At 34.6% G+C, this 27,991-nt stretch overlaps 4 protein-coding genes and 2 long non-coding RNA genes across 8 annotated transcripts; 2 read left to right on the top strand and 4 right to left on the bottom strand.

Annotated features, from left to right (window-relative positions):
* Positions 1-16: 16 nt before the first annotated feature.
* LOC121241079 lies at positions 17-1,475 on the bottom strand. Of its 2 annotated transcripts, none has more exons than XR_005935654.1 (3): positions 1,393-1,475; positions 1,173-1,281; positions 17-395 (listed from the first exon to the last, which is right to left on the bottom strand). It is a non-coding gene; the product is annotated as an uncharacterized LOC121241079 (long non-coding RNA). The 2 variants fall into 2 exon arrangements; XR_005935653.1 differs by lacking the exon at positions 17-395 and adding an exon at positions 806-1,090.
* LOC121241078 (putative disease resistance protein At3g14460) lies at positions 1,464-3,778 on the top strand. Its single transcript, XM_041138682.1, has 3 exons — positions 1,464-2,586; positions 2,740-3,043; positions 3,515-3,778. Exons 1-2 carry the CDS (start codon positions 1,496-1,498, stop codon positions 2,966-2,968), a joined length of 1,320 nt encoding a protein of 439 aa, XP_040994616.1. The 5' UTR covers positions 1,464-1,495; the 3' UTR covers positions 2,969-3,043; positions 3,515-3,778.
* LOC121241080 lies at positions 2,978-27,929 on the bottom strand. The gene is made up of 3 exons (XR_005935655.1): positions 27,916-27,929; positions 27,348-27,351; positions 2,978-3,099 (listed from the first exon to the last, which is right to left on the bottom strand). It is a non-coding gene; the product is annotated as an uncharacterized LOC121241080 (long non-coding RNA).
* On the top strand, positions 9,116-14,821 carry LOC121241075 (pentatricopeptide repeat-containing protein At3g62890-like). 2 transcript variants are annotated; one of them, XM_041138679.1, is made up of 4 exons: positions 9,116-10,149; positions 10,420-12,460; positions 14,210-14,298; positions 14,703-14,821. In XM_041138679.1, exons 1-2 carry the CDS (start codon positions 9,430-9,432, stop codon positions 11,614-11,616), a joined length of 1,917 nt encoding a protein of 638 aa, XP_040994613.1. In that variant the 5' UTR covers positions 9,116-9,429; the 3' UTR covers positions 11,617-12,460; positions 14,210-14,298; positions 14,703-14,821. The 2 variants fall into 2 exon arrangements, with proteins under 2 accessions (XP_040994613.1, XP_040994612.1); XM_041138678.1 differs by having other exon boundaries at positions 14,697-14,821.
* LOC121241077 (pentatricopeptide repeat-containing protein At1g06143) lies at positions 16,538-18,489 on the bottom strand. The gene has a single exon (XM_041138681.1). It carries the CDS (start codon positions 18,396-18,398, stop codon positions 16,665-16,667), a length of 1,734 nt encoding a protein of 577 aa, XP_040994615.1. The 5' UTR covers positions 18,399-18,489; the 3' UTR covers positions 16,538-16,664.
* Positions 19,204-22,295, bottom strand: LOC121241076 (ETHYLENE INSENSITIVE 3-like 3 protein). The gene is made up of 2 exons (XM_041138680.1): positions 21,983-22,295; positions 19,204-21,655 (listed from the first exon to the last, which is right to left on the bottom strand). Exon 2 carries the CDS (start codon positions 21,252-21,254, stop codon positions 19,464-19,466), a length of 1,791 nt encoding a protein of 596 aa, XP_040994614.1. The 5' UTR covers positions 21,255-21,655; positions 21,983-22,295; the 3' UTR covers positions 19,204-19,463.
* Positions 27,930-27,991: the final 62 nt, after the last annotated feature.

The raw sequence follows: 27,991 nt of genomic DNA, 5'->3' as shown, positions 1-27,991 counted from the left end.
GCAGCTCAAAAGTTAGACTTAGCAACTATATTAAAAAATAACTGACCTTGTTTAAATATTAAATCCAAGCATGGAACCGTCGCCGTGACATTGTGAGCTGAAAAGTAAAACATTAGTTACAAATCAACCACAACCAGAATCACCATTCAACACAGTTTGAGTAATGAAATATGGACACTTCACTACAAATCAGAACTGCTATTTCTAAGCCCATATGATATAATCAAAATACAACATGAAACAACAGAGAACATTAAGAAGTAAAAATAGGAATGATCAAAGCTTGGAACACTACCTGGTGCTGATTAGAAACCAGAATATGAGCATTAAGTCAATTGCATCGTAACAATTTGGAAGTATTGAATTGAAGTGCGAATCAATGACAGCAAATGGACCTAATAATCTCAAAGATCAAGCAAAGAATCACTAATCTATCCAATTGTTTTTGGGCACAAAAGAAAATACACAATTCACAATTTATAGTGCTTGTGAATCATCTTGTATTCATATGAAGCTTCAAAATATATAGAGGCAGACAAATGCCCAAGTATATGAGAATGATGCATTATTCAGAGGAGAACGTAAAATACAATCCGAGTTGTAAACGTAATGATCAAAATCTAATACAAGTCATCCCATAAACTGCCATTATTTTTTTATATGTTGAATTAAATTTGTAAGAACCACCGAAACTACCTTGATCCATTTGTAGAATTTCAAAAGATGAAAACATTTGACAAAATTACACAAACCCCGAAATAAAATGATGGCGGAATTAGTACATTGATTGTCGAAGAGGAAGTTATTATGGATTACGGAATTTATTATTAATTTAATATGCATTTGAGTTTATGCATGGCGTATAGATGGAAAAGAAATGGCCTTCACATAAGTTACTCACATGAACATCGAATCTATAATCTATTTCTTGAGAAAATTCGTGAACCAATGAGCTGAAAGTTTAGGGTGTCTTTTACATCCATCCTTGTAGTCTACATAGATGATGCCAAACCAAACAGTGTAACCAGAATTCCATTTAAAGTTGTCCAACAAGGACCATGCAAAGTATCCCTTAACACTGACACCATTCCTATTCAAAACAAAAAATTAATGAGCCAGAGTCAGCTAGATTTGAGAGAGAGTGAGAGAGAGAACTATTATTAAGCACTTACGTGATAACCTTCAGAAGATACCAAAGATGACTAAAATAGTATTCAATTCTTTGGTTGTCCACAAGAGCCTCCTCTAGTGACAAGGTGGCATTATTGAACTCATCAATTCCTAGAATTCATAGTTGCATTTAGCTTCTAATGGACATGTAATAACTACAACTTCTTTTCGAATTCCGGAGTGTGATGAGAAGATAATCATGATTTGAGACAAAATAATTACCATTCTCAGTGATGTAAATTAGTACTGGATTATGGTACTTTTGCTATGTGTAGAGCAAAAGATCTCGAATTCCATTGGGTTTCATGGAATTGCTAGAGTGGGTATGGAGTTCTATGGTAGCGGTTCTTCTACGTTTAAGCCATTCGAAGCCTTGAAAGTTCTAAAGTTCCGAGACATGCCAGATTGGAAAAATTGGTTATGTTTTGATTCTGAAAATGAAGGTGAAGCTTTTCCTCGTCTTGAAGAGCTTTATATTCTTAAGTGCCCCGAGCTAACAGGAGGGTTGCCCATCCATCTTCCTTCTTTAGCCAAACTTGAGATTGTTGAATGTTTGCAGCTGGAGGCCTCACTCCCAAGGTCTCCTACTCTACATCAAATGATGTTAACGAATTTTAATGAGGTTCTGTTAAATGAATTGCCATCTGGATTATTGCAAAAAGTAGTACTTAAAGGATGTGTTGCATTACGGTCCCTACCGGAGGGAATGATGGGTTCCAGCAGTCCTCTTCAAGAATTGGAAATCGATGGTTGTTGCTCGCTCATGTTACTTTCCGATGATGGTCTACCCTCCACATTAGAAACTCTTAAGATTTCAAACTGTAAGAAGTTAGAATTCCCAGTGCACTTCAACTATTCATCCCTCAAACAGTTGTACTTGGGAAATAGTTGTGATTCTCTTAAGTGCTTTCCAGTAAACTTAATTGTAGAGATCGATATTTTCACCATCTATGGATTTGAGAATCTGGAGTCTCTTACTGATTCAGAACAACATGAAAGTGATTCAGCCGCCTCGATTATAAGAATCGAGAATTGCCCTAATTTCGTATCATTTCCAGATGGAGGCCTGCGTGCCCAAAAATTGAAAACATTTGAGATAAATGGTTGTGGGAGTTTAAGGTCATTGCCTAACAAGATGCACCTACTCCTTCCATCTCTTAAGTCACTATTTATCAGTGAGTGTCCAATGCTACAATCATTTGGTGAAGGGGACTTGCCTACCAATTTAAAATCGATTTCCATCAAACATTGTGACAAACTCGTTGCCTCTCGAACGACATGGGGTCTGCAAAAACTCTCCTCTCTTCAAGAATTGTACATCCATGGCAAATGCAAAGATATGGAATCTTTTCCAGAGCCGGCGTCGGTGCCCATAACCATAACTAGTCTTACTATCTCTGGATTTTCAAATATGACATCTCTAGACAAGAAGTGCCTTCAACACCTCACTGTTCTTGAAAAATTGTATATCTATGACCTCCCAAGGCTAAAGTTCATGCCAGAAGAGAGACTGTTTGACTCCATTTCTACTCTGATCCATCTTACCATCTCTGGAATTCCAATTATGACATCTTTGGACAACTTGGGCCTTCAACACCTCACCTCTCTTGAGAGCATGTGGATCTATGATTGTCCTAATCTGAAGTTCTTGCCAAAAGATGGGTTTCTTGTCTCCATTTCTTTACTAGATATCAGCAAATGTCCACTATTGGAGAAATTGTTACAAAATAAAAAAGGAAAAGAATGGCGCAAGGTTGCTCACATCTCCCACATAAGGATTACTTATAAAACGATTTGAATGGCTTCCTCTACAAGGCAACCATATGAACTACAAGTGGATGGCAGCGACTGTACATTCACCTTTCAAAGTAAGGTATTTGTTTTCCCAACCATTTATCAATATAATTCATCATTTTTATTTTAGGTTCGCTTAAAACTATCTTTGGTGAAACATGTTGTTGAGTATCTCTGATATGGTCTGCAAGTTTCTTTCACTACATCTCAGTTTGATCACTATCAATCCTTAATAACTGGTGTTATATTCTTCAAACCAAATTATATTCTTATCTTACTAAAATGACAATTAGTACCAATGAACCTCATCGAAACTGTAATTACTACACATCGCTATTTCATTGCTCTCATGCTCTGCAATACTGGCCATAGCATATATATATATATATATATATAAATGAATGAGCAAATATGAAACTCTATTTGCTGATGTTTGCTCGTTAGAAAATTCCTGTGTGATTTTTATTATGAAAGAAGAATTCATGTGTAATTTCAAAAAGAGGATGGTCATCATGTTCAGAATTTCACACCAAAATATATTTGAAAGCAGGTGATGCTTCAGATTCAAACATAAACAGCGGGCAACATTTTACCTATTGCTGAAATTGAGGAAATTTCTGTTAAGAATAGCAACTCCGCTTCTACAACAAATTATATAGCAGTACCAAGAAAAGCCTCAAGTTCCTTTGTGAGACAAACAGATCGAAACCTTGATCGGTAAGTCACTCTAAGAAAATATCTACAAAATCGAAATTCAATACCATTTATTTTCCCAAGGAAAGGCAACTAGATTTCGGGAATTCAAGAAAGAGTACAATGCGACATCTAACTAGCTATTCCCCTAGAAGAGATGGGTTTAGCAAGTGCGGCAAGAAATCTGAATGCAGATACTGCTCCTCCTCCTCCTTCTTCTTTAACTATAAAAATAAAAAATAAAAAAAAAATCCAGTGTAATGTCTAAAAGAAGATAGTCATCATGTTATGAATTTACAACAAATATATATATGAAAGCAGGTTGTGCACTTCCCAAGGCTTCGGAGATCTTTTTTCGCTGCCTCAGACTCGAACTCAAACTTTGAGCAACATCCATACATATGACAGATAATCTCCTATATGACATGGATACTGCTACTAGTCCTTCATCTTCTGATTCAGACTGCTCCCCTGTAAATTGACCACATGTTCATTTCCCTAAAATTGATGAAGTTTTTGTGAAGAATAGCAACTCTGCCTCAAGTTCCAAATTTCTTCTCCACAAGCAAAGCTGTTTGGAAATTCAGTAAGTGGCAAGCAATTTTGAATGCAAATCGTTCTACAATTACTTAAACCAATTTAGTATTTTTCAACAAAATTTTATGTACTGCAGTCTGCAGCTCTGTCTCATGCCAGCAATTTTAATGAAGTTATTCTTGTTGATGTCACTCTGAGTTTCAGCATATAATATTTTTTTCAAAAAAGTTAATATTAATTGAACTTGGGATGTGAAATTTAAAAATATAATTTGCTGTGAAACGCATTTGCTTTTGTTTATTAGGCTATACATGTATTTGTATCTCACATGCATCTCTATGGCTCCTTGTCGATCATTCGGTTGAAGGAGATATAATTTGGCTCTTCCAAAATGGTGGTTGGGCCATGGCATGATGTGATTCCTGATCATTAAAGAATCACAATCTTTCATATCATCAGTCTCTTGTATTTTTTTTTTTGGAAAATGCTAGACCTCCCGCTAGGAGCTCCTGTTGGGGTTTAGCAGTATTTTTTTAAGTTATTTTTTTATATAATTTTTTTTAATAATTTTAAATATTTTAAAAAAATAAAAAAAAAATATTATAATATTATTAAAAAATATTTTCTTAATCATGAAGCAAAATAAAAAATTATAAAAAATTTTTTATAATTTTTTATTTTACTTTGTGATTAAGGAAGTATGTTTTAATAATTTTTTTTTTACTTTCTGATTAAGGAAATGTTTTTTTAATAATGTTCTAAATTTATTTTATTTTTTTAAAATATTTAAAAATATTAAAAAAATCTATATAAAAAATTACTTTAAATAAACACATAAAATAATACTACACCCCCAGCGGGAGCTCCCAACGGGAAGCTCCAGCGGGAGCTATAGCATGATCCTTTTTTTTTTTTGTCTGTATTTCTTTCTAAAAATAAAAATTGTGGTGCCGATACTTGTAATGTAGTCTTCTAAATATTTAAAATTTTGCGAGTCCTTTAGCTTAAGTCATTTATGGCCAGTAGCTAAGACGTTTTTAGGTTTGATTTCGGAGGTTTAAAAAATGTTTTTAACTGTTTAAAAGCTCTTTTAAACCAAATGGAAGCTTTTGTTAAAAAAGTAATGTTACATTTTAAAAAAAAAATCATCGTATCTAACTTTAAAAACATTTTAAATACATATTTACCAAACAATAAAAGCCTTTTCTATAGTAGAGTTTTTTTTAGTAAAGCTCTATAATTAAAAAGAACTACTATGAATACTACAAAAAGTTTTATTTTCTGCCGCAATCTCAAACAACCAATACCTATTGTTAATGTCGAGTTTAAAGCAAAATTATTAAATCATGCTGCATCAAGTTTTCAACCAAGTAATTTGACATATCATCTATTGGTGTCAACGAGTCAAGTCGTGAATCTGATTTCAATTCAACTTATTTGCATGTGGAAGGGATATTTTGGGCCTCAAGGAAGAAACTCATTTGTTGAAGGGCCCAAGTCTGAGACATCAAAAATTGGGGCTGATATGTATGCCCAGGGATTGAACCTATTGACACGTGATAGATAATATAGAAAATAGATAACGCCTCTGATGGATCAGAAAAGCTTTCCTACCAATTTATTCAATGATTATCCAAGATAAACTCTGGAGCTAGTCGTTATCAACACCTTCATATTTTTATAAATAATACCTAAAGGTAACGTATTTGACATTCATTCATATATTTATATTAAGATCACTTCTCTCTTAACTTAGGCATTTGAGTTCCATCGTGCACCCCGCACCGCCATCTCATCTATTGCTGGACATCCGTGCAATTGGTGGTGTGAAACACGTCCTTAACAATATAGTTGTAAAATCGTATGAGTACATATTTGGAATTGCGGTGGAAAATATAACTTATGGCTTTAGGGCTTATAACTTATAACTTAACTAATAAATTCTACTATTAAAAATTTATTTATTGTTTGGTAACCATGTGTTTAAAACACTTCAAACATGTTTCATTTGTTTGGAAACAAATTAAAAAAATATTTTATGATGTAGAAAAGACGATCATGGATTCTTTTTTTTTTTTTATAGATTATAAACATATTCTTGAAAGTTTAAAAAATTGTAATTATCTTAAAGTTGTATAGGTATTTTCGCCGATTGACAGTTTTTTTAAAATTCGAATTATATCTCGCATTATTCAGAAAAGTACGTTTGAGGCAAAGCACCAAAATGATGCTTTTCCTCAAACATATTTTTTAGCTTATTTGAAATTAAAAAATACTTTAATATATAATACTCAAACAACTTAATTTTTCCATTAAAGAGTTTAGGCTATTTAAGCACTTTTAAAAACTCCTAACGCAACTCCAAAGAGACCCTAAATCTGATTTCAATTTAACCTTTTTTTTTTCTTTAAATAACTACTTAAGACTTCCCTAACAAGATTTTTGGCCCATCCATCAATCCCTTTCTTTAGAGATGTGTGAATGTAATATTCATCAAGTTGTGATGGGAAATCAAATAACTATATTGCATGCATGGAATGATAGATGACATGTTGAATGATGGTTCCACCTCTTTGTCGTGTTTTTTTGATTGAGTAAAAATTTAAAAATCTATAATTTGCGTTGAGATCGGGCAATGGCAGGTTGTTAATGGGTCTGTAGTGGCCCTAGTGGGTGCGCCGGTTGCGTTGGGACCGGTTATGGTAATTGTGGTGGTAGAAGTTCTTGAAAAGAGTGAGGCTACTCTGCCGCCCCACTCTTACCGCTGGGCGGGTACGCCTAGCGTTTTTTTCTTTCTTTTTTTTTTTTACATTTTTTTAATACATTTAAATATTTTTAAAAAATAAAAAAAATACACCAATACACTTAAAATCACTTCTTTAATTACTAAGTAAAAAAAATTTTGACCAGCAGTCAAATGGAGCGGTCAAAGTTGGGAGGCAAAATAGCTTTGTTCTCTTGAAAAACTAAGCACGGGTGTCAAAAAGTAGTTATTATCTATAGTTTTTAGATAAAAGTATCCTTGTGTGTCATATAGTATTGTTTGGATGAATATTCCTATATCTAACAAAAACAATACACGCATTTGCGTCTACAAATGATATATTATAGAGAAATACTTGAAGTAGATTTAGATAATTAGATGATAATTTTTGGTTTAAAATGAAAATTTAAAATATTATTTTTTAATATTATTATTGTTTTTAGATTTGAAAAAATTAAATTAGGATTTAAAAAAATTGAATTGTTTATTATATTTTATGTTGAAATTTGAAAAAATTGTAATGATAAGATGAGATGAGATGATATGAGAATTTTGTGTCTCATCCCACTTTCCAAGCATACCATAATGATTATACAAAAATAAATTTACAAATTGATGTAATACATCAAAATATAAGTAGTAGAATTAATGAATTATATGAAATCATATCAATTTGTGAACCTATTTTTCTGTAATTTCTTTATAACTATTTTTAAGAGAGAGGAAATTGGCATGAACTCCTATCTGTATAGCCAATTGAAGTGGATGAGATCATGTGGTTATAGTGTGTGTGTGTATGCTTTAAGCCAACAAGTTATTGAAACCAATTTAATATTTTTCAACAAAATTTTATGTATTACAGCTCTGTCTCATGCCAGCAATTTTAATGCAGCTATTCTTGTTAATGTCACTATGAATTTCAGCATATAATCTGTTGTGACCTTTTCTCTATTCAAAGAATTTTAAAATTAATTTTTAACTTGGGATGTGAAATTTCAAAATATAATCTGTTGTGAATCTTTGTAGATTCGTCCAGGAGATATAGAGGTGGAAGAGTTCAAAATATTTCTGCTATTTGGACATTTGATGTGTGACTTCCACATCTTCCAAAATGATGCTTGGGCAATGGCATGATGTGATTCCTGATCAGTCTCTTGTATTTTTTTTTTTTTTTGTCTGTATTTATTTCTAAAAATAAAAATTGTGGTGTCATTATGTGGGCAACATATATTTATATATATATATATATAATGAAAAATTCTTATTATCAGTTATTATTCACCACTTCACACCTTATGAAAAAGTTATAAGTGTGGAGTGTGAGAGTGAATAGTAGTTACATAGTAAATCCCATATATAATTGGCCTTTTTGTTTAGGGACAATCTTACTTTAGTCATGAGACGGTCCACATTACTCATAATTCAGTGACTAAGACGTTTTTAGGTTTGAGCATGGGGGTTTAAAAGATGTTTTTTAACAGTTTAAAAGCTCTATTAAAGAAAAAATAATTTACTTGGTAAATTTATAAAAACTAAAAAGTACTTTAAGAACTTGAAAAAAACTAAGAATCCATATAAAAAAATACAAATCGAATCTTTTGTTGAAAAAGTAATGTTACATTTTTTAAAAAACCGTCCTAACTAACTTTAAAAACGTTTTTAAGTACATATTTACAAAACAATAAAAAATAAATAAAAATTTGATAGTAGCTTTTTTAGTAAAGCTCTATAATTAAAAAGTACTACTAATGAATGGTAGGAAAAGTTCTATTTCCTGTCACAATCCAAACAACAAGTACATATTTTTAATTTCCTTTTACACTGAGTTTAAAGCAAAATTAATAAATCAGGACACATCAAGCTTTTAATCAAGTAATTTGACATATCATCTATTAGTGTCAACGAGTCAAGTTGAAATAATGAGTTTTTTTTTTTTTTTTTTAATAGAAGAAAGAATGAGTTCATTTCAATAACTAAATAAGGCCATTTTTTAACAATCTGATTTCAATTCAACTTATATGGCTGTAAAAATATAGTAGAATTGATTTCAACTTTTTTTTTGGAAAATAAGTATTTAAGAAGATATGTGTGAATGTAAAAAATGATTTGTTTGAAACTAGACACACAAATAAACTCTAATATACAAAATTTTAATTGATGTGTTATTTATATAGTGTTCGCATAAATGATAGATGTCTAATGTCTGTAATATATAAACGTCTTGAAGAAGGTTTGATATACTGTCGATGTGGGATTTCTTTTGAAAAACACACACCTTTTCTCCGCAACATGATTACAACCCACGCTCACTGCTCCTCCTGCTTTATTTCTTGGTACGTTCTTTGATATGATATTCCTTTCATTTATTGGATCTTGGTTAACTCCTTTCATCTATTCTGGAAAACATTACAAGTTAGAAAGTGGGGCATGCATGCATTGGGGTGCTGGGTAGGGTTCGACCACTGCAATGAATGGGCCATTGGCCTAACATTTCCCCGATTTTCACCGTTACAATGAAACGTTGTTACTCCCCCTTCAAAGGACCCTTTCCTTCATATCATAAACCCATCTCTCTTCTCGATTCATGTAAATCAATGGAACAGATCAAGCAAGCACATGCCCACCTGATCACCACCGGCCTTCTCCTGAGCCCTATCCGAGCCAATAAATTCCTTGAAAAGCTTGCCTTTTCAAGCTTTGGCTCCATCCTGTATGCACGCCAAGTGTTTGATCAAATCCCTTTTCCAGACCTCTTCCTCCACAACACAATGATCAAAGCTCATTCACTGTCTTCCACTTCTTCCTACGACTCTATGATTATATTTCGGTCAGTGGTCCGGCGTCTGAGCCTTACGCCTAATCGTTACACTTTTGTGTTTTTGTTTAAAGCATGTGGGAACAGTTTGGGGTTATTGGAGGGTGAGCAAGTTCGAGTTCATGCCATAAAAGTTGGGATGGAGAATAATGTGTTTGTTAACAATGCATTGATTGGGATGTATGCGAATTGGGGCTTGGTTGAGGAGGCCAGAAGGATGTTTGATTGCAGCGTGGAGCGGGATTTGTATTCATGGAATATTATGGTTGGTGGGTACGTAGGGACAGGTAATATGGATCGAGCTCTGGAGTGGTTTGATCGAATGCCTGAACGAGATGTTGTATCATGGAGTACTATCATAGCTGGTTACGTCCAGGTAACTGTATGTGAAAAAAAAAACTGACTACCTCGTATGCATGCTTCAAATGTTTTTTTGACACCTTGGTCAAGAATGCTGTTGCAATGCATTGTTTTCCTTTTCATTTCAGAACAACATCCCCCATTGTTTACAAATTACCTTTGCACCTCTAGAGTCTTGTTGGAATGAACATAAAGAGTTACCAGTCCAAAAATGTTGTTTTTCTTTTATTAAACATTTTTATGGCCGGTGGCTTTGTTTAAAATAGTTAGTGGTTGTTATCTTCAGGTGGGTTGTTTCCTGGAGGCCTTGGATCTCTTCCACAAGATGCTGCAAACAGGTCCTAAACCCAATGAGTTTACCCTGGTAAGTGTCCTGGCAGCCTGTGCAAATCTAGTGGCATTGGATCAAGGAAGGTGGATCCATGTCTATATTGAAAGGGGTGATATCAAGATGAATGAGCAATTGCTAGCTAGCCTAATAGACATGTATGCAAAGTGTGGACAGATCGAATTTGCATCAAAGGTTTTCTGCAATGGACGTGGTCTAAGGAGGAAGGTTTGGCCTTGGAATGCCGTAATTGGTGGTTTTTCAATGCATGGAAAATCCAAGGAAGCAATTGAAATTTTTGAACAAATGAAGCTTGAAAAAGTTTCTCCGAATAAGGTGACTTTTATTGCCATGTTAAATGCTTGCAGCCACGGAAATATGGTCGATGAAGGAAGAGGTTATTTTGAGTCCATGGCAAGTTGTTATGGAATTGAGCCTGAGATAGAGCATTATGGGTGTATGGTAGATCTACTGGGCCGTGCTGGATTCTTGGAGGAAGCTGAAGAGATCATATCTAGCATGCCAATGGCTCCAGATGCTGCCATATGGGGAGCATTACTTGGTGCTTGTAGAATCCATAGAGACATGGAAAGGGGAGAGAGAATAGGAAAGATATTAAAAGAACTGGATCCTAACCATATCGGCTGTCGTGTTCTTTTGGCTAATATTTATTCTACTTCCAGGAGATGGAATGAAGCAAAGGTTGTGAGAGAGGAGATTGAATTAAATGGAAGAAAGAAAATCCCAGGTTGCAGCTCCATTGAATTAAATGGTGTGTTCCATCAATTCCTTGTGGGAGATAGATCCCATCCCCAGACTAAACAGCTCTACTTGTTCTTAGATGAGATGACAACTAAGTTGAAGATTGCTGGTTATGTTCCACAATTTGGAGACGTTTTGCTTGATATTGATGATGAGGAAGATAAAGAGACAGCCCTATCTAAACATAGTGAGAAGTTAGCTATTGCTTTTGGCTTGATGAACACAGCACCCCACACCCCAATTCGAATTGTAAAGAACTTACGAGTTTGTGGGGACTGCCATGAAGCAACAAAGTTCATCTCCAAAGTTTATGATCGAGAGATTATTGTCAGGGACAGGATTAGATATCACCATTTTAAAAAGGGAATCTGTTCTTGTAAAGACTATTGGTAGACATAAAGATCGGGTTTGCAATGGATCCAAGCCAATCTCATATTACAATATACAAGAATTTGGCTCCTGTGCATCACATTCTTTCAGCCATTTTTCTGCTGAAAAGGTACCACATCGAATTGGTAATTCTAAGGGTGCTTCGTTTTTAAAGATGGCGCCGCCCTTTTACTTAAAGAGTGAGTGACAAAGGGCTATGTGTTCTGTGACGTGATGAGATACATGGGCTTTTACATGAGAGGAGACCAAGCCTAGATTCGTTGGATTCTGCATGGTTATCAAATGAGATGGGATTTTCTTTCTAAAATCTATATTTAAAGTTTTGCTCAAGGACGTGAAAGGGAAAGCCAATGAGAGCATTGGCATTGGACTCATCAAATAAGTTCAATCTTCAAAATGAATTTGGCTTTAAAATCACTGCATTGGATTTACCATATACTAAAATCTGAAACTTTGAGCTACAGGACATTCCAATCCATCTTCAAATTTGAAGACCAATTGTTCATTGCTATCCAGATTATTTTATTAGCAAAACCAAATCTTTCGCCCGTGATGTCGTTGCTTTCTCCCCCTTTCTCTTCCTTTGTCTTTCTTCCTCACCCGAAATCCCCTTTTTCTTCCTCTCCATTTTTTCCTCTCTGTTTCCTCTCGGTTTTTTTCGCCAAGCTATCCATTCCCTTTGTCGTGAGTCACCAGTTCATCTTCGTCTGACGAAATTAAACCTCCACCGAAGTTCAAGTTCCTGCCGGGTGTTTCAAGTGAAAGAGGACCTTCATCACCTCCATAGGTGCACCATTACTGCTCCCTTCACTTCTTCGATTCTCCGCTCCAAAAGTTCTCTATCTCTGTGAGTTCACTCTCTCTCCGTCTTTATATATTCATCATATATGCATGTATGAGAAATTTTGCTCTCCATGTATGCTTATGTATGTATGTTTGTGTAGTATGTATTTATGGCCTTTCTTGGATGTGCTTTTACTTAGTCTGATTTCAATTTGGTGTCAATTGCAATGCGCGCCCAAAGATGGAGAGTGCATAGTTTTATTGTTGGTCTGAGTTTATAAAACCCAAAAGGCCTCTCATCACTTTACCCTAATTTATGTACAGGTAGTAAAGTCTGAGTTTTTCAATCCTTTTGTTGTTTGAGTTGTTTGAAACAAAGAGTTGTTTTTTCAATCCTTTTTTTCAATCATTCTGTTGTTTCTTTACGGGCAAAATATATATATTGAGTTGTTTGAAACAAAGAGTTCACACATATACCCTAATTTATGTAGGACAATGCTAGGGATCCCGCTAGGGGATCCCGTTCATTTTACCACTTGCTTTTTTTTTTTTTTTACTTAGTGATTAAGAAAATGTTGTTTAATAATATTTTGAATTTCTTTTTTCTTTTTTTAAAAATATTTAAAAGTGTTTAAAACTTTTTTTTCACATCATTTTTTCAACACTTTTAAATATTTTTTTAAAAAAAATTCACCATATTATTAAACAATATTTTCTTAATCACTAAGTAAAAAAAAAAAAAAAAAAACTAAAAAAAAAAATGAGAGTGGGAAAATGAGCAGGATCCCTATCATTTTCCATTTATGTACAGGTAGTAAAGTCTGAGTTATTTGGTTCCATGGATGCCAATAACTGCACTTTTGTGCCTATGTGAATTATTTAGAATGCTTGATGTTTAGTTGACTGCCATTGTTTGATCTTTTTGAACTTTTTATCTGATCTCTCATTTGGTAACAGTTGATTTTCCTTACGAAAAAAAGATTACTGACACTAATTGGGGTGGATTGTTTTAACTAAATTCCTTTGAGTTCTTGACTGTCGCTGTTTTTGTTATTTTTTTTTTTCTATCTTTTTCAATCATTTGGTTGGTTGTTCAATGAAAAATCGAAGTTTTAACAATGGCGGCCATCTTTTGGTTGGTTGTTCAAAGAAAAATTAAACTTTTCTGGCATGCCCAGATATTTAATGTGTAAATTATAATGTCCCACTAGCTTAAATTTCAGAAACAAATTATTTGATATTTTTTTCTCCTGTATATTTTCTGTTTTCAATAGTTTCCAGTGGGATATATAATGTTAATAGCTTAAGTTGAAATAATTCTTGGTTGTTTCATAAATAATTATATATAGATGCTGTATTGGCACTGGAATTAAATGCTACAATGCTATTTGCACCATTTTGCTTGAGGTTGTAAGACAAACTCGGTTCCAACTTATTGTGTGTAATGTCGTTCAATGGGTTATCTTCTTCCAGGTTCGGTTTTGGTAGTTGGGTTGTAGGAGGTTTCTTGCATGTTATTTCATATCTGACAATATCCAGATAATGAAATCATTCTTTTGTAAGTAGAAATGTGTTCAGTTTCAGATATTAGCCTTATGGTACTCCTTAGGCCATGGTGGATTTTTTTTTTTTTTTTTTTGTTTTGTCAAACCCATAGTGGAGAACTGGTAGAGAAGATGCTTGTTAAAGCCATAGTATATTTTTCTTTATCAATATGGAAATGGTTTTCCTCTTGGTAATCTAGTTCATCCAAATTTCACCCTTCAATATTTTTCTATACTACAGAACAATATACTCTTTTCAATCGTTACAGGAATTGCAATGCTTGTTGGGGCTGGCTTATTTGGTTATATGCTTGCATTGCTGCAAGGTAGAGTGGGTACAATCGTGTCTATCCATAATGTGAGTATTTAATACTTATCAAAAAAAATAATGTGAGTATTTAATCCTGTCTTCTACTTGCTGGTGATATCTTGGCTGTGTTTGGAAGTTGAAATTTTTTATCTGGGAATACCTTCCAGTCTAGTTTACATCTTGTACCTAAAGAAAAAGCTGTTACTTGTAAACAAAATCTGTTTGTTAAGATGTTGGAAAGTAATTTTTTTAGTACTGATTTCACACCATGATTTCATGATATGCATATTACCGTTTTGCATAAGGAACTTTAGCATGAGAGTAAAAGTAGATGCATATTTTGAAGTCCAAAATACTCCTGTATTCCCTTAGCATAAATCTAGTCTCCTAGCACCTTTTATTACGACATGAAACAGTCAGTCGCCTTTTATCTCATGCTTTTGAAGGATCAGGATGCAACAGAGAAGAGCATTCCACCAAGTCCATATCAGAAGCCTCTAAAGTCAGTCAGGCCACCATTAATCCCAACAGAAGATGAACCAGAGAAGCAAGAAGAAGGCTTCTTTGGATCTATTGGAAAGCTTCTTATCAACACAGGGGTGTCAGTAGTGGAGATTTAGGAGGAATATTTCCGGGGTTTAGAAAGAAGCCAATAACCTATCAAATATCAAAGCCAACAGCAGCAACACAAGCACTCAAATGCTTGGCCCATGCAAGAGAGCTTTGTAATACCTGATGAAGATGAACCCCCTTCAATTGACACCAGAACTCCCACTTCACGTAAAACCTACCCTTTCATGTCCAAGGATGCAGAAAAGATGCACCAATTGCGGCAAAGTCGAGTTTTCTCTAATGGGTGGGATAGTGATCTTCAGCACCACCACCACCAGCAGAAACAACAGCATCATCGTAGGCATCATTCATCCATCTCATACACTTACTATGAGCAGAGCTGTGAGAAAACCAATGAGATTCTCTTTTGGGCAGTTCAGGAGTAGGATGGAAAACGTGAAGCTGTGGTGATAAAGCCTGTCAATTATGGAGATCCCATGTTTGATCATCACAATATTAACTCTCGAATTAATTCTATGGGCCATCAACATGGCCATTGATGCTAAACATATAAGCAATTCATAGTTTTGATCTCATTCCATCTGAATATTAGTCCTTCGATATTTAGGTTATAGGTGGTATCAATTATTTCTTCTGAAAAAAAAAATGGAGTCTGCTGGGAGCTTTGCAAATGTAAAAAATGCAGACGCGTAAAAATATTGTACGGCCACTGTTCGAAGTTTGAGCACTAGCGTCTGGCCCTCCTTTTGTCATTCAAGGATGAGTTTTTAGCTAATGCTTGGATTTGCTTCTATAGAAAATTCTCGTGTATTTCCTTGATTTCTTCCTAGACATCTGATTTGTGAAATGATTGCTCGAGAGAGAAGATGCTTATTATTTATTTTGTGTGATGGCAGCAAAATTCTCGATTTATGGAGATATGCAGCAGACTACTAGTTTGGATTTGAAAATTAGTTTGTGAAATGTGTTTGTTGGGTAATTAGGTTGAGGAAAAACAATTAGTTGGGAAACAATAATTTAAGCATCAAATTAAATTATTAATGTACATATGGTTAGTATAATTACAAAATATGAAAAAAAAAATAAAAAAATAATATTACATTATTATTTTGATAAATTCAATAGTTAATACAATGTGGGGTTATGGATATGGAGGCTTTGGTTTTATGGAAAACGTGTATTTTTTATCAAATTTGGAAAATGATTTTGATGAAGCCAATGTCAATGCTCTAACAGAGCTAAAGAGACTGGAAACATGCAACAAGCCAGCAACAGGCATGTGAATGTTCAACCGGGATGTACTGAAAGAAAAACAAGGCATATTCGAATGTCAATATAGATGAAAAGAAACTGCTTTAGGTACCTACAGAGAGACGGGATTTGTTGAGGCACTGCAAAGGGATCACATTAATATATTACACTCTGTCAACAGCAGGCAGTTGTGTGGTTTGAGGTTTCTCGACACTAACACAATCTAATGATATGGTTCTATGTCTATGGGAACGGATAAAGGGAATAAATATTGTTTATGAAGCAGGGCATAGCTGAAGAGCCAACCAAAGAGCCAACCAAGGATTGTAACCTCTTCCATGTTTGTCTTTGAACATTCAAAGGATTGTTCTCAAAAATCCAATTTATTCCTATTGATTGACATGCAATGATTTTAATATGTTACCACAAATTTACTTATAAATATATATATATATATATGTTACCACAAATAAATCAGCTTCTCTTCCATATTGTACAATGACTGATCACTTGTTATCACAGAAATCAAGTGAGAAGCCCAAAAGAATTAGTATGTTGTTACATTCCCCCATATGCGTGGGGAACTCAGCCTAAATCCCCCATGTTAGTTCAGGTACATAGCCAGCTAGCTTCAGCAGCCCTTCCAACTGAGCCAGCACCAAGTAAATTTCATTATAAGCTGGGTGAGTTTTATCAGATGCTGCAAACTGATGAATCTTCCTTCCCATTTCAATACAACTGGATCCAGGACTACTCTTTTCTACCCCTAGATATTTCATGGCTGCCCGGATTTTTGCAACCTCACCCCATCTATTTACCTCGGCATACATATTAACCACAAGGTTGTAATAGCCACTGTTGTTTGGCTCTAAAACCATCAGTTCATTAACAGCAACTTGAGCAATCTCCAAGTTCCTATGAAGCTTACACCCACCCAACAAGGCACCCCAGACAGCGGAGTTGGGTTCAACTTTCATGGTTCTTATCAACTCTAGTGCATCTCTAAGCAAGCCCGCTTTGCTCAGTAGATCAACCATGCATCCGTAGTGTCCAACTTCGTGCGGGATCGAATAATCACTGCCCATGCTCAGAAACCTCCTACGACCTTCTTCAACTAGTCCTGCGTGTGTGCAGGCGCTGAGAACACTGATAAAAGTGACCCCATTTGGTTTGATCTTCTCCATCTCCATCCTACTAAACATCTTTAGTGCTTCATATGCAAATCCGTGAACTGCAAGCCCTTCAATTACTGAATTCCAACAAAACAGGTTCTTTTCCCGCAACTTGAAGAACACCAAAAGTGATCTATCTAAGCTCCCACACTTGGCATACATATCAATCAATGCAGACCCAATATAAACATCAAGATCAAACCCATTCTGCAATACATAAAGATATATTTCATTTCCTAAATCGAGTGCTCCAAGATGGGCACAAGCCGATATAACAGTTGCCATGGTCACTTGGTCAGGACTGATCCCATTGCTTGTCATTTCATTAAATACTGCCAATGCTTCTCTATATCTCCTGTTCTGAGTATAGCAGGTGATCATGGTCGTCCACGAGATTATATCCCTTGCGGGCATCTGATTGAACAGCAACTCCGCAGACTCCACATTCCCCACTCTTGCGTACCCATCAATTATAGTGTTCCATGTAGCAGTATTCCTCTCAGGCATCTCCTCAAACAATCTCCTCGCAGAACTCAAATCCCATGCCCGAACATGAGCCGAAACCATCACGGTCCATGTGAAAACATCTCTTTCAACCATTTCATCAAACACCCTTTTCGATGTACCAATTTTACCCAAATTCGAGTAGAAATCAATCAAAGCAGTCTGAACAAACACATGTGAACTAAACCCATTTTTCCAAACTTGACACTGTATAGCTTCACCGAACCCAAGAGCCGATACTGAGCTACAAGCCTTAATCAACGACGAGAATGTATAACTCGTTGGCATAACATCAGCTCTTAACATATCTACGTAACACTCGAAAGCTTGAGCTGGGTAAAAACAATGAGAAAAGGCTCTTATCATCGCATTATAGACAAAAACATTTGGATTTTCCATCTGTAGAAATGCTGAAACTGCATAGTCTATTTTCGAAAGGGCCGAACAGGCACCCACAAACTGGTTCAGCAAGAAACAATCTTGGTTTGCATTGGTTTTGATCATTGAGGCATATACATATTCCAGGTTCTTCACGCTAGAACATTTCTTCAGCTGATTCAAAATAGTTTCTTTTTGGGTGGGTGGGTTTGGCGGATGAAGTACTGTTTTCGCAATTGAAATACGGTTAAGTTTAATTGCAGATTTCATGAACTTTGGTGGTGAATGGGAGGCTTCTTCCTATTCGTAGCCGTTACCTTGAATGATTGAGGTATGCCCTGGAAGAGAATCGCGGACAAACACTCCGTTGGGTAGTGGAGTGTTTGGAATTTTATTATTATTTTTTACTTAAATTTTATTATTATTTATTATTATTTTTTGCTAATATCCCGATGCATTTAATGCATTTGATCGAAGTATAAAGTATGTGATGGACAGTCATTTGCCTTTTTTTTATTGTTATTAAATACAGAGTAATGCACTATCGGTCGCATAGTTCGGTCAAATGTCATCGGGTATAGTAGCAATTCCATTCTTTCAATAATAATGAAATTATTTGAATTAAAACATTTTATTGAATTTTAAAAAAATATATAAAAATTTAAATAAAAATACTAAAAGTTAAAAAAAAAAATTATTGTTGATTTAAAGTTTGAAAAAGTTATAATAATTTATGTGTTAATTTGAAGTTTTAAAATTGTATTGATCTTTGTGCTTAGATAATGATTAAATAAAAAAGTTAAAAATTTAAAAGGTATTGAGAATGAAATTATAAAATGATTTGAGAATGAAATTATAAAAATTTACGAGCAGATGATCAAGAATTAATAGTTTTCTTCTTCCTGTTCTTGTTTTACAGGAACATTCTCTTTTACTTCAATCTTGTCTATTTGTTCTTTCTACATGTTCATGAATTGTGACAATAAAATGATGGCCGAAGACAATTTCTCGTGCTAGAGAAAAGCCCGTATGAATGGCGTGTACACCTTTGCCATTACTTTCCACTTTGATGAACTCACCTCGAATACTCTTCCTTCCTTATTTTATTTACTAATCAAGACGTAAATTTTGTAATGAAATTACAAAATCCCTTCCACCTCTACAAATCCTCTCTGATGGATGAAGGATTCTCCAAATAGATGCAAGGCGATGAATATCGGGTAGCAAAACAAGAGTCGCAAGGCAAAATCCTTGAAGCGAGTACTAAATTCAGATGCATGTTAGCAAGAAACATCACTTACAATCTAAGCTCTGAAGTATCAACTGTAATGCTTCTTAAGCACCAAAGTATTGGATCAAATCTTCGTCGCGTAAAAGGTCATCAAATTGACTTATGCCATCAATTCCAAAATCGAAGGGGCTGTTCAATCCTCCACAGTCCGATGACAGGGTATCAATGGCAGACCCAAACTGCGGATCAATATGTTGATGTTGCTCGTTATTAAACGTGTCCTTTGCATAGTAGTGCAAATCTCCAACAGGAATCTCATTTCCACTTCTATCCGTTGTTGGTGCATGGACTCCAACTTCCTCTGGCCTAATCTGCGACTGCTGCCAGTCATGAGTGTTCCCGTATTTCACCGATGGACTATAAAAGTTGCCGGCATTTCCATGAAGGATCTCTGTGTTTTGCACCACAGGATAAAGCAAAGGCCTCCCATCCACATGCATGCTCTGGGTGGAAACTACATTTTCAGAAGGTAGAGACGAGAAATGATTCGATTCAGAAGCAGGCAACTGGAGTTGGCCAATATTTTTCTCCAGGGGCCTCAAATCTGTCATTGTTTCATCTTCCTGCTGATCACCATGGGTCTGGAATCCAACTAACTGCCCTTCAGTGTGGTTTACATGAGGCACAGTGATTCTTGGCTCAATATGTGGATGTTCATTGTGAGACGTTGCAGGCAATTGATCAGCAAATTTTGATCTGAAACGGCCTCTTTTTCTCCTATTTCGTTTTTCCCCTGTATCTTCATCTTGGACAGGAGTAGTATTGTGTTGATTGTCTGAAGTTTCTACATCTGTCAGTTGATTTCTCCGACCATCTTTAGATGAAACAGAACCAACACCATCACCAACGCCATCTACATCATAGTCACTCTCACTACTAATTGCAGCTCGCTTATTTCCACCATGGCCACCTCGTCGCAAATCAGTTACACCAGATGTCCCATTATCACTACTTGGCTGCTGAATGAGGGCTTCCTCTCTGCTTAAAACTCCCAACCATATTGCACTCTCCTTGGCTGTCATCTTATCCTGTAAGCACTTTGACTGGCGGACATGCCTCCTTATCTTTGCAATATCAGGAGACATATGCTTTATTACAGCTGTTAACACTCCAACTTTCCACATCTTCTTTAAATCATGTGGTTTCTTATAAGGAGGGCTTTGACCATGGGGCAATGCTAATTTCGCCCACCAATCTTCATTTCCAGTTGGCCACCAAGGAGGCGCAAGTCCCTTATCTAGTGGGAACTTCCTTTGAGGGGGATCACAGTGTTGCATCAAAGAAGATAAAAGCGATCCGAGAGTTGCATCTTGCAGATCTTGGAGAATGCTTTGAGAGTTCCCATTTCGTATATCATCTGCCTCACTCATGGCAAGGCACTCAGCTTCATACTTGGCTATGGCTGCTAGCCCATTCTTATCAAACTTCACCTTTTCTTTCCACCAAGCTCTAATGTTATCTGAAGCACCACTCACTGGCTTACCCTTCTCAGGAATGATACCATACACAAATCCGCGAGCTTTGCACACTTCCATCAGCTTCAGCATATACTTGAGAATGCCATCTTGTGCTCTAGACATCTTCTTCCGTTGAGCCAGATCAGTGGTCGACTTTGGCTTCTGCTTGTCTGCAGCTTGCTGCACTACAAGTTTTTGTCTTTCCTTAATCCTTTTGAGTTTGACACAGTCTTTCCACATCCGCTTCTCCAATTCTTCTGCTTCAATCTCTTCATCACTAACATCTTTCTCCGCTATGTTTTCATACCTTATGTCGTCAACTTCTATATCTGAACTGTAGCCCAATGTGTCATCAACCATCATAAGGTGCTGCTCCATTGAGTCAAATTACAAAAGCCCTTACTTGGCTACTGAGAAATAAAAAAGAAAAGAAAAGAAAGAAAACCTAATTTACAATCTTACAACATTTGTGGTTTTAGTCCCCAAGATATAAAACCTTCTCTCGGACTAGAACAAACGGTTGAATCAGGCTCCATAAACGCTCAAGGTTAACTTCTATCGGGTATCAAACCAACCCACAATCAAATCCCCAAAATGTTGACTTCTCTTGTATTCTTAGCGTTTCTCGGCAGCCAAACAGGTATGATTATTGACAAAATCCAAAGAGCTCCCAAATATGCGGTCGAACAATCCTCTGGCTTTATTCCATAAAAAATCAATCTTTCTTATTATCTCCAACAGCCGCTACCTCGTCCGAAAGGGAAAAAAAAAACCAGTACCTATAAAAATTTAATCAAAGGCCTCAGAACATATATAAGAAACAAATACACAAGGCCATAAATCCCATACCAGATTTTTAAACCTCCTATCAAAATTTCCATGAACTGAATCTTTTTAGACGATAGAAATAAAATAGTTCCATGGTACCTCGAATAAAAAACGCAAATTCTACGTTATTACAAGTAGATAATCCCAAAAACAGAACCAACAGTTATTCAACCACTCCGCAGATAATTGAAAAGAAAAAAAAAAATGCATGATAGGCATAAAATCCACAAGATTATGATTGGTAATTGCAAAATTAAAGCAACAAAAATAACCCTTACCAAATTTCAGCACCAATATCTCCAACTTCCTTCAATCATCTCATGTTTTTAGGAATCCCAGAGTTGAAAATGAATTCGCAATCCCGCAAAGTTGGCTTTTCGATATCCTTTTTCCTTTTGAAGAGTTGACAATATATAAGAGAGGAAGATAAAAGATGAATCCAAAAGAGGGATGCGACTTGTGCCACAGAAAGTAGCTGGAAATTTCACAGAGAGAGAGAGAGAGAGAGAGAAGGCGGCTAAAGGTGCTAGTTGGTGTCAAAAAGGGACAAAACCACCTCGGAGGCAGCCATTCACGATAGTTGACACTACGACACCACCTCGGGCGAAATCTGGTGCGTCGTATTTCAGTACTCCTCGTTGGGACCCATGAGGCTTCTCTCAATGCGTTATATCTACTTAAAAATATTTTTAGAAAAAACAAATTTGTAATTAAAGTATTTTCTATTAAAACATAATAATTACGATATATATAAGTTTGGTTTGGAACATGTATTATGCATAACGGTGTATGACGGGTGGATTTGGATAGAAAGTTTAGATGAGATGAAATATTTTGTTAAAAGTTGAACAAAATATTATTAGAATATTATTTTTTAATATTATTTTTATTTTAAAATTTGAAAAAGTTGAATTGTTTATTATATTTTTATATAAGAATTTGAGAAAGTTGTAATGATGAGACAAGATGAGCTGTTTTGTATATCCAAACCCATCCGTAAAATCTTTAAAGAGTATTTGTCTTAAATAAAAATATTATTTATTATATACTTTTTTAGGATGTGTACTATTTTTTTAAGTGACTTCTTGGATTTGCATAATGAACATACAAATTAGTAATAAAAAAGAAAGGGCTTGCTGAGTTTGAAGAGTCTTCAGTTACTTTCCTTCAAATGAACATACAAAGATCATTTAGAGAAAATGGAAAAATAAGTAAATATGTACTTTATAGCTATTTTAAGTTGCAAGCCTATTATTGTTAAATTAGAGATGAAGAACAACTCTTTGCTTTACAATTTTATTAGAGAAATGATATAAGAAAGTCTTATATTATACATATTCGTCTAACCAATATGTGATTTGTCATTTGTCTTCTATTTAAACACATATATATTTAAATATTAAGATAAAAAGATAAAAATGACTAATCACATATTGATTACGTAGAGGTACGTGGAGTAAGACTTTCATGTAATATTTTCATTTTATTATATCCCAAGTCAACAAATATTATTCAATTTCATTTATTTTATACTCAAAATATGACCATTTTGTTTTCTATATATATATATATATATATATTCTAATAATAGAATGGGAAATAGATAATTTTTTGTTGATTTTTACTCATCATTATTCCTTTTTTTACCGAAAGGAAAGAATTAAACATACTACAAGTTTTACTGCATAAGAATCATATAAATTCTATGTGATTTGGTGATGGGTGATGAACAATACAATGAATATTGACTTTGTAGTTAGTGATAAATTATGTCATGAAATTTATAACACCTATAACACGTGTTGGTAGAGTTCCTATGCATTGTTTTGGCTTTGATGCACATATCATCCATCCATTATGATCTAATTACTAAGTTAACCCACGCTCAACATGATGGACACGCATGCATATGATAACATTTTTCTTAAATTTAATCCGTACTACTTTGGCTAAGGATGTCTTCTCCAATTAACATATTATGTCCGGACGGTTGGACCTAGAAAAAATGGATAATAGTTTGTTCTTTCCAAGTGAGATTCCTAAGTTTACTGATGTCTCCGCCAGCATTGTTGGGATCTCCTCATGAACCTTATCCTTTTTTATGGCCTCTTCAATTCTCTTATAAATATCTTCAGACCAATCACATTTTTAGATTATGATTTATTTGTCGTCGACTGTTGAATCCTCGTGATCATTTGGCGTTATGTTTTTTAAAAGAGTAATGATACTCACGTAACACATTTCACAACTTGGCATGTTTTAAAGTGAGAGTACTTTTGTAAAATGATGTTATTTTTATAAGGTATTTTACAAAAAAAAAAAATGCTTCGTTTTAAAACATGATTGTGTAATGTATGTTTATCATTTTTCTTCTTGAATTATCTTGGGATTACTAGATTTTTCTTCTCTTTTTTAGCACTAAAAAATTTGAAAAATTCTATATACCGCACTATCATCTCATTTTCATGTTAAGATAATTCTTTTTTTATCTAATAATGATAAATGTATCATATCTTAAATAATGAGACGAAAGCGTAATAGAAATATGGTGTATATAGTATTACTCAAAAAATCCACCATCCAACTTAGTCATGAGTTTCATTTAGTATATGATGTCTTTTATTTTTTTTTTTTTTCTCATCTTTCAATAATTCTTGGGAGGGATACAAAAGGTTGTAGATTATTAGTTTTTTTTTTTATTTATGGAAATAGTCTCATTTCATTAATGAATCGAAGTTATAACTGTGACTTATCAATACATGAAAAAATTCAGACTATAAGCCAACTACGCCTAACCTCTAGAGCTTCCCCACATACAAATTTATTTATGACGGACATTGTCTTAACTTCTCAATAAACTCTCTCCAAACAGAGAAAGCGTTCTGTAAACAGAACTTGAAGGCCCCCCTATCCTCCTATGGAGGGAAAGTACGGGACACTGCTATGGACACTAAATCCAATAGCCTATTTCTATTATATTAAAAACTAAAATAACAAATGAAACACATTAACCAACTAACAACTACTAACTAACAACTAAACTACAAAACCACAAGCCTTGGTGTGACCCGGACGTCACACTCACTGCAAACATCGGCATCTCGAGTCCTGACGACACGAGCACCTAACTCACGCACGGACACAACAGCCTCCACTACGTAGGTAGCACCTACGCGCGAGCACTGGTCGTACGATATCACCGATCGTGACATCGCCCCCCACTCTCGAACAGCTCTTGGCCCAGATTACGTACGATCCAAAGGCACAACACCTCACTTGGGTCAACAAAAGAACAGAAGAACATAAAAACAAACGCAACAAAATACTGGAAAAGAACAACAAAGAAACAGAAGACCAAAGCGAATGAACAATGCACGATGCGTCGGCAGTGGCGCGTGCAGGGTACTAGTCACTCAGGGAGGAAAATCGACGGTCAATCTTGGAAGTTCTGGAGTCAATGAGTCCAGAGAAGCCGAGCGTGGCATCGGCAGAGGGCTCCGCGGTGGCGCGATAGGCACGCTTCTTCGAGATCTGGAGTTTCGTCCCACGCGTGCTGGTTACGCTCCACTCCAATGAACGCCATATTTGGTGGTCTTGAAGATCGGCAGCTGGGCTTCATCTCGGTGAGACACGTGTAGGAGGGCGACTCCTGCGAAGACCTGAATGGTAATCCTCCCTTATTCGGCCTGAAAAACAAAAAATAAAAACTAAAAATAACATGGATAGACGAGAAGGGGGAGGGGAAGGAGAAAGAGGGATCGTAGATTATTAGTTGAGTACTAAATCCAAAATGCATGCCCAAGTGAACATGGGAATCATAACCCTACGTATTATACAATTGCTGCACAACTGTTGCGAGCATTAGTATTGATTTCTCTATACGCAGATTAAAATCATATTTTTTAGAGATTATTTTGCATATTAAGAAAAATTCCTACATTTGATTATGCATATGTGTCAAATAATAATAAAATTATTTTTTTCCAAATTATTTTTTTCTTTAGGACTTTTTTTTGTTGGTGTTGAGAGAGAGAGAGAGAGAGGAGGAGAGAGAAAAAATAGTAAAATAAGATTTGGAGAGTGAACAGTATATCTTTAAGTTTGAAGAAATATTGTTCATAACTATGTAAATTTTTTAATATGCACGAAATTAGTACGATCCGATCTTTGGGCATAAAGGCTTTATTGGCTAAGGTTTAAAGCAGGAAGCATCCAATTTCAATTCCATTGACAACGGTCTGACCATTCCCACGAGCAGTTAACGGATATGGGAAATTGACTGCTTGCAGGATGGAGCTTTTATTTAAGCCATTCGCCGGCGGTTAAGCCATTCGAACTTCTAGCTATGCCAATTATCCCCGGTTTCCATAAACAGGCACGAACAAAAAAAGAATCCAATGTTAGAGCACTAGCATTAGTTTATTTATAAACATCTTCAAAATCATATCTTTTGAAGATTGATTTTGCATATCAAGAAAAATTTTCACATTGGATTATGTATCTTTGAACTAAATAATAATAAAATATTATTACTTTTTAATTTTTATTTTATTCTTAAAATTATTATTTTTATATATTTTACAATTAGTACTATGTGCTCAAAAATACCAATTACATATATCTAAATATTATCAATTTCATATATCAAAATGATCAATTTTATCAATAAATATTAATATGTACTAAAAAACACTTTGTATAATCAACTTAATTCAAATTTCATATATCAAAATCATCTTAATACAAATTCTACAATATTGATTTTAATGGATAGGAAAGAGAAAACATAGTAAAATAATGTTTGGAGAGTGAATATCACTATTCATAACTATGTAAAATTTTGAAAATACATAATCTAATATAGACTAATTTAAAAAAATATTATACAAATATAAAGATAAATATGAAAATGCATAAGCTATTGTCAATTAGTGCTCACTGCTCAGACGTACAGAGTCGTGCCCTTTTCGCGGTAGTATTTAAAAATGCCCTCAATATCGTGCTTTTCTAAAGAAAACGAGGCTCTGCATTTGACGAATGATGCAAGAGTTTAATTCACGCCCACTGCATTCAAAATCAACGAATCAAAAGTGATAAAATATATTTATATAATTTTATAGACAAGATTTCTTTAAAATCTTATTAGTTTTAAGCGTACGGATAATTTTGTAAAAGGTGCAGTTGAGAGGAGTCTATAAAAGGAGTATTATATAATACAAGATAAATTAGATGAGATATGTTTTATCCAAAAAATAATTTTATAAAAATAAATTTATAAATTGACGCCACTTGATGTGATTGGGGTGACAAGATTTACGTTATAATTTGTAGATTCTTGTGTAGTCTCTAATTCTAGTACGAGAGAGTGGTTAATTTTAAAGCTAATTACTATTAATATATAGTCAATTACGCGTACTCTTTGCACATTTCATTAGCATTGCAAAACTCAACAATTATTTTATATTGAATAAAAAACTGACACAGCCAATCACATCGGCTTATGTGCAAAAGAATGCGTAAAAAAATACGTAAAAATGACTATACATAAAATTTTTAATAAAATAATGCTTGGGATCCTCAGACTTTCTTCCGAGAATTTTAATGCACGTTGGTGGAGGAGAAGATCACTACAAGCCGATGAACAGAGCTCAAATTGAGAAGAAACAAGAGAAATTTGGTTTGAAATTCAGCTTCAGCTGTAGCTTGTATTTACACTAAACTAGAAATATTTTAACCACAAATTAATTATATAAAAATAATTTATAAATTACGGAAAATAATTCAAAATAATATGATAAGAAAAGATGACCGATCGGAAAAGTACGCAGTCACCGTAAATAGGAGACTGTACATAGATAGACTTATAAAAAAAACATTAGAATTCCATCACCCGTCCATCCTTCATACAAACACCATATTAATACAACATTGCTTGATATGTTCAATCTGTTGAAGAAAAATATTAGAATTTCATCGGCCATTTATCCTTTATACAAATATTATAGTATCACGGCATTCAATACATTAAAGTGTGACATTCAAATAATAGAAAAAATTAGAATTTCACCAGCCATCTATCATTTGTACGAACACTATATTATTCCAATAAATTTTGCATATTACAGCGTTTATCCTGTCTAGTTTAAAAAAAAAAAAAAAAAAAGGATTTAAAAAGTCGGTATTACAGCTTTTATCTTGTGTCTAGTTTTACATATCATTTATACATACATTAACCCGGAAAAAAAACTCAAAATTATTAAAAATTCATCAGCCATTTATTGTGCGTC

The sequence above is a fragment of the Juglans microcarpa x Juglans regia genome, chromosome 7S (assembly GCF_004785595.1).
Source record: "Juglans microcarpa x Juglans regia isolate MS1-56 chromosome 7S, Jm3101_v1.0, whole genome shotgun sequence".
NCBI classification, from domain to species: Eukaryota; Viridiplantae; Streptophyta; class Magnoliopsida; order Fagales; family Juglandaceae; genus Juglans; species Juglans microcarpa x Juglans regia.
The sequence above is the reverse complement of the archived record's forward strand: the minus strand, read 5'-3'. Positions and strand labels throughout refer to the sequence as shown.

Coding starts and splice junctions, on each gene's coding strand:
- LOC121241076 (XM_041138680.1), bottom strand. CDS start 21,254: ATGGAGCAGCACCTTATGATGGTTGATGACACATTGGGCTACAGTTCA.
- LOC121241075 (XM_041138679.1), top strand. CDS start 9,430: ATGGGCCATTGGCCTAACATTTCCCCGATTTTCACCGTTACAATGAAA. Junction 10,150..10,419: donor TCATAGCTGGTTACGTCCAG/GTAACTGTATGT, acceptor TGTTATCTTCAG/GTGGGTTGTTTCCTGGAGGC.
- LOC121241078 (XM_041138682.1), top strand. CDS start 1,496: ATGGAGTTCTATGGTAGCGGTTCTTCTACGTTTAAGCCATTCGAAGCC. Junction 2,587..2,739: donor TCTGGATTTTCAAATATGAC/ATCTCTAGACAA, acceptor TCCAATTATGAC/ATCTTTGGACAACTTGGGCC.
- LOC121241077 (XM_041138681.1), bottom strand. CDS start 18,398: ATGAAATCTGCAATTAAACTTAACCGTATTTCAATTGCGAAAACAGTA.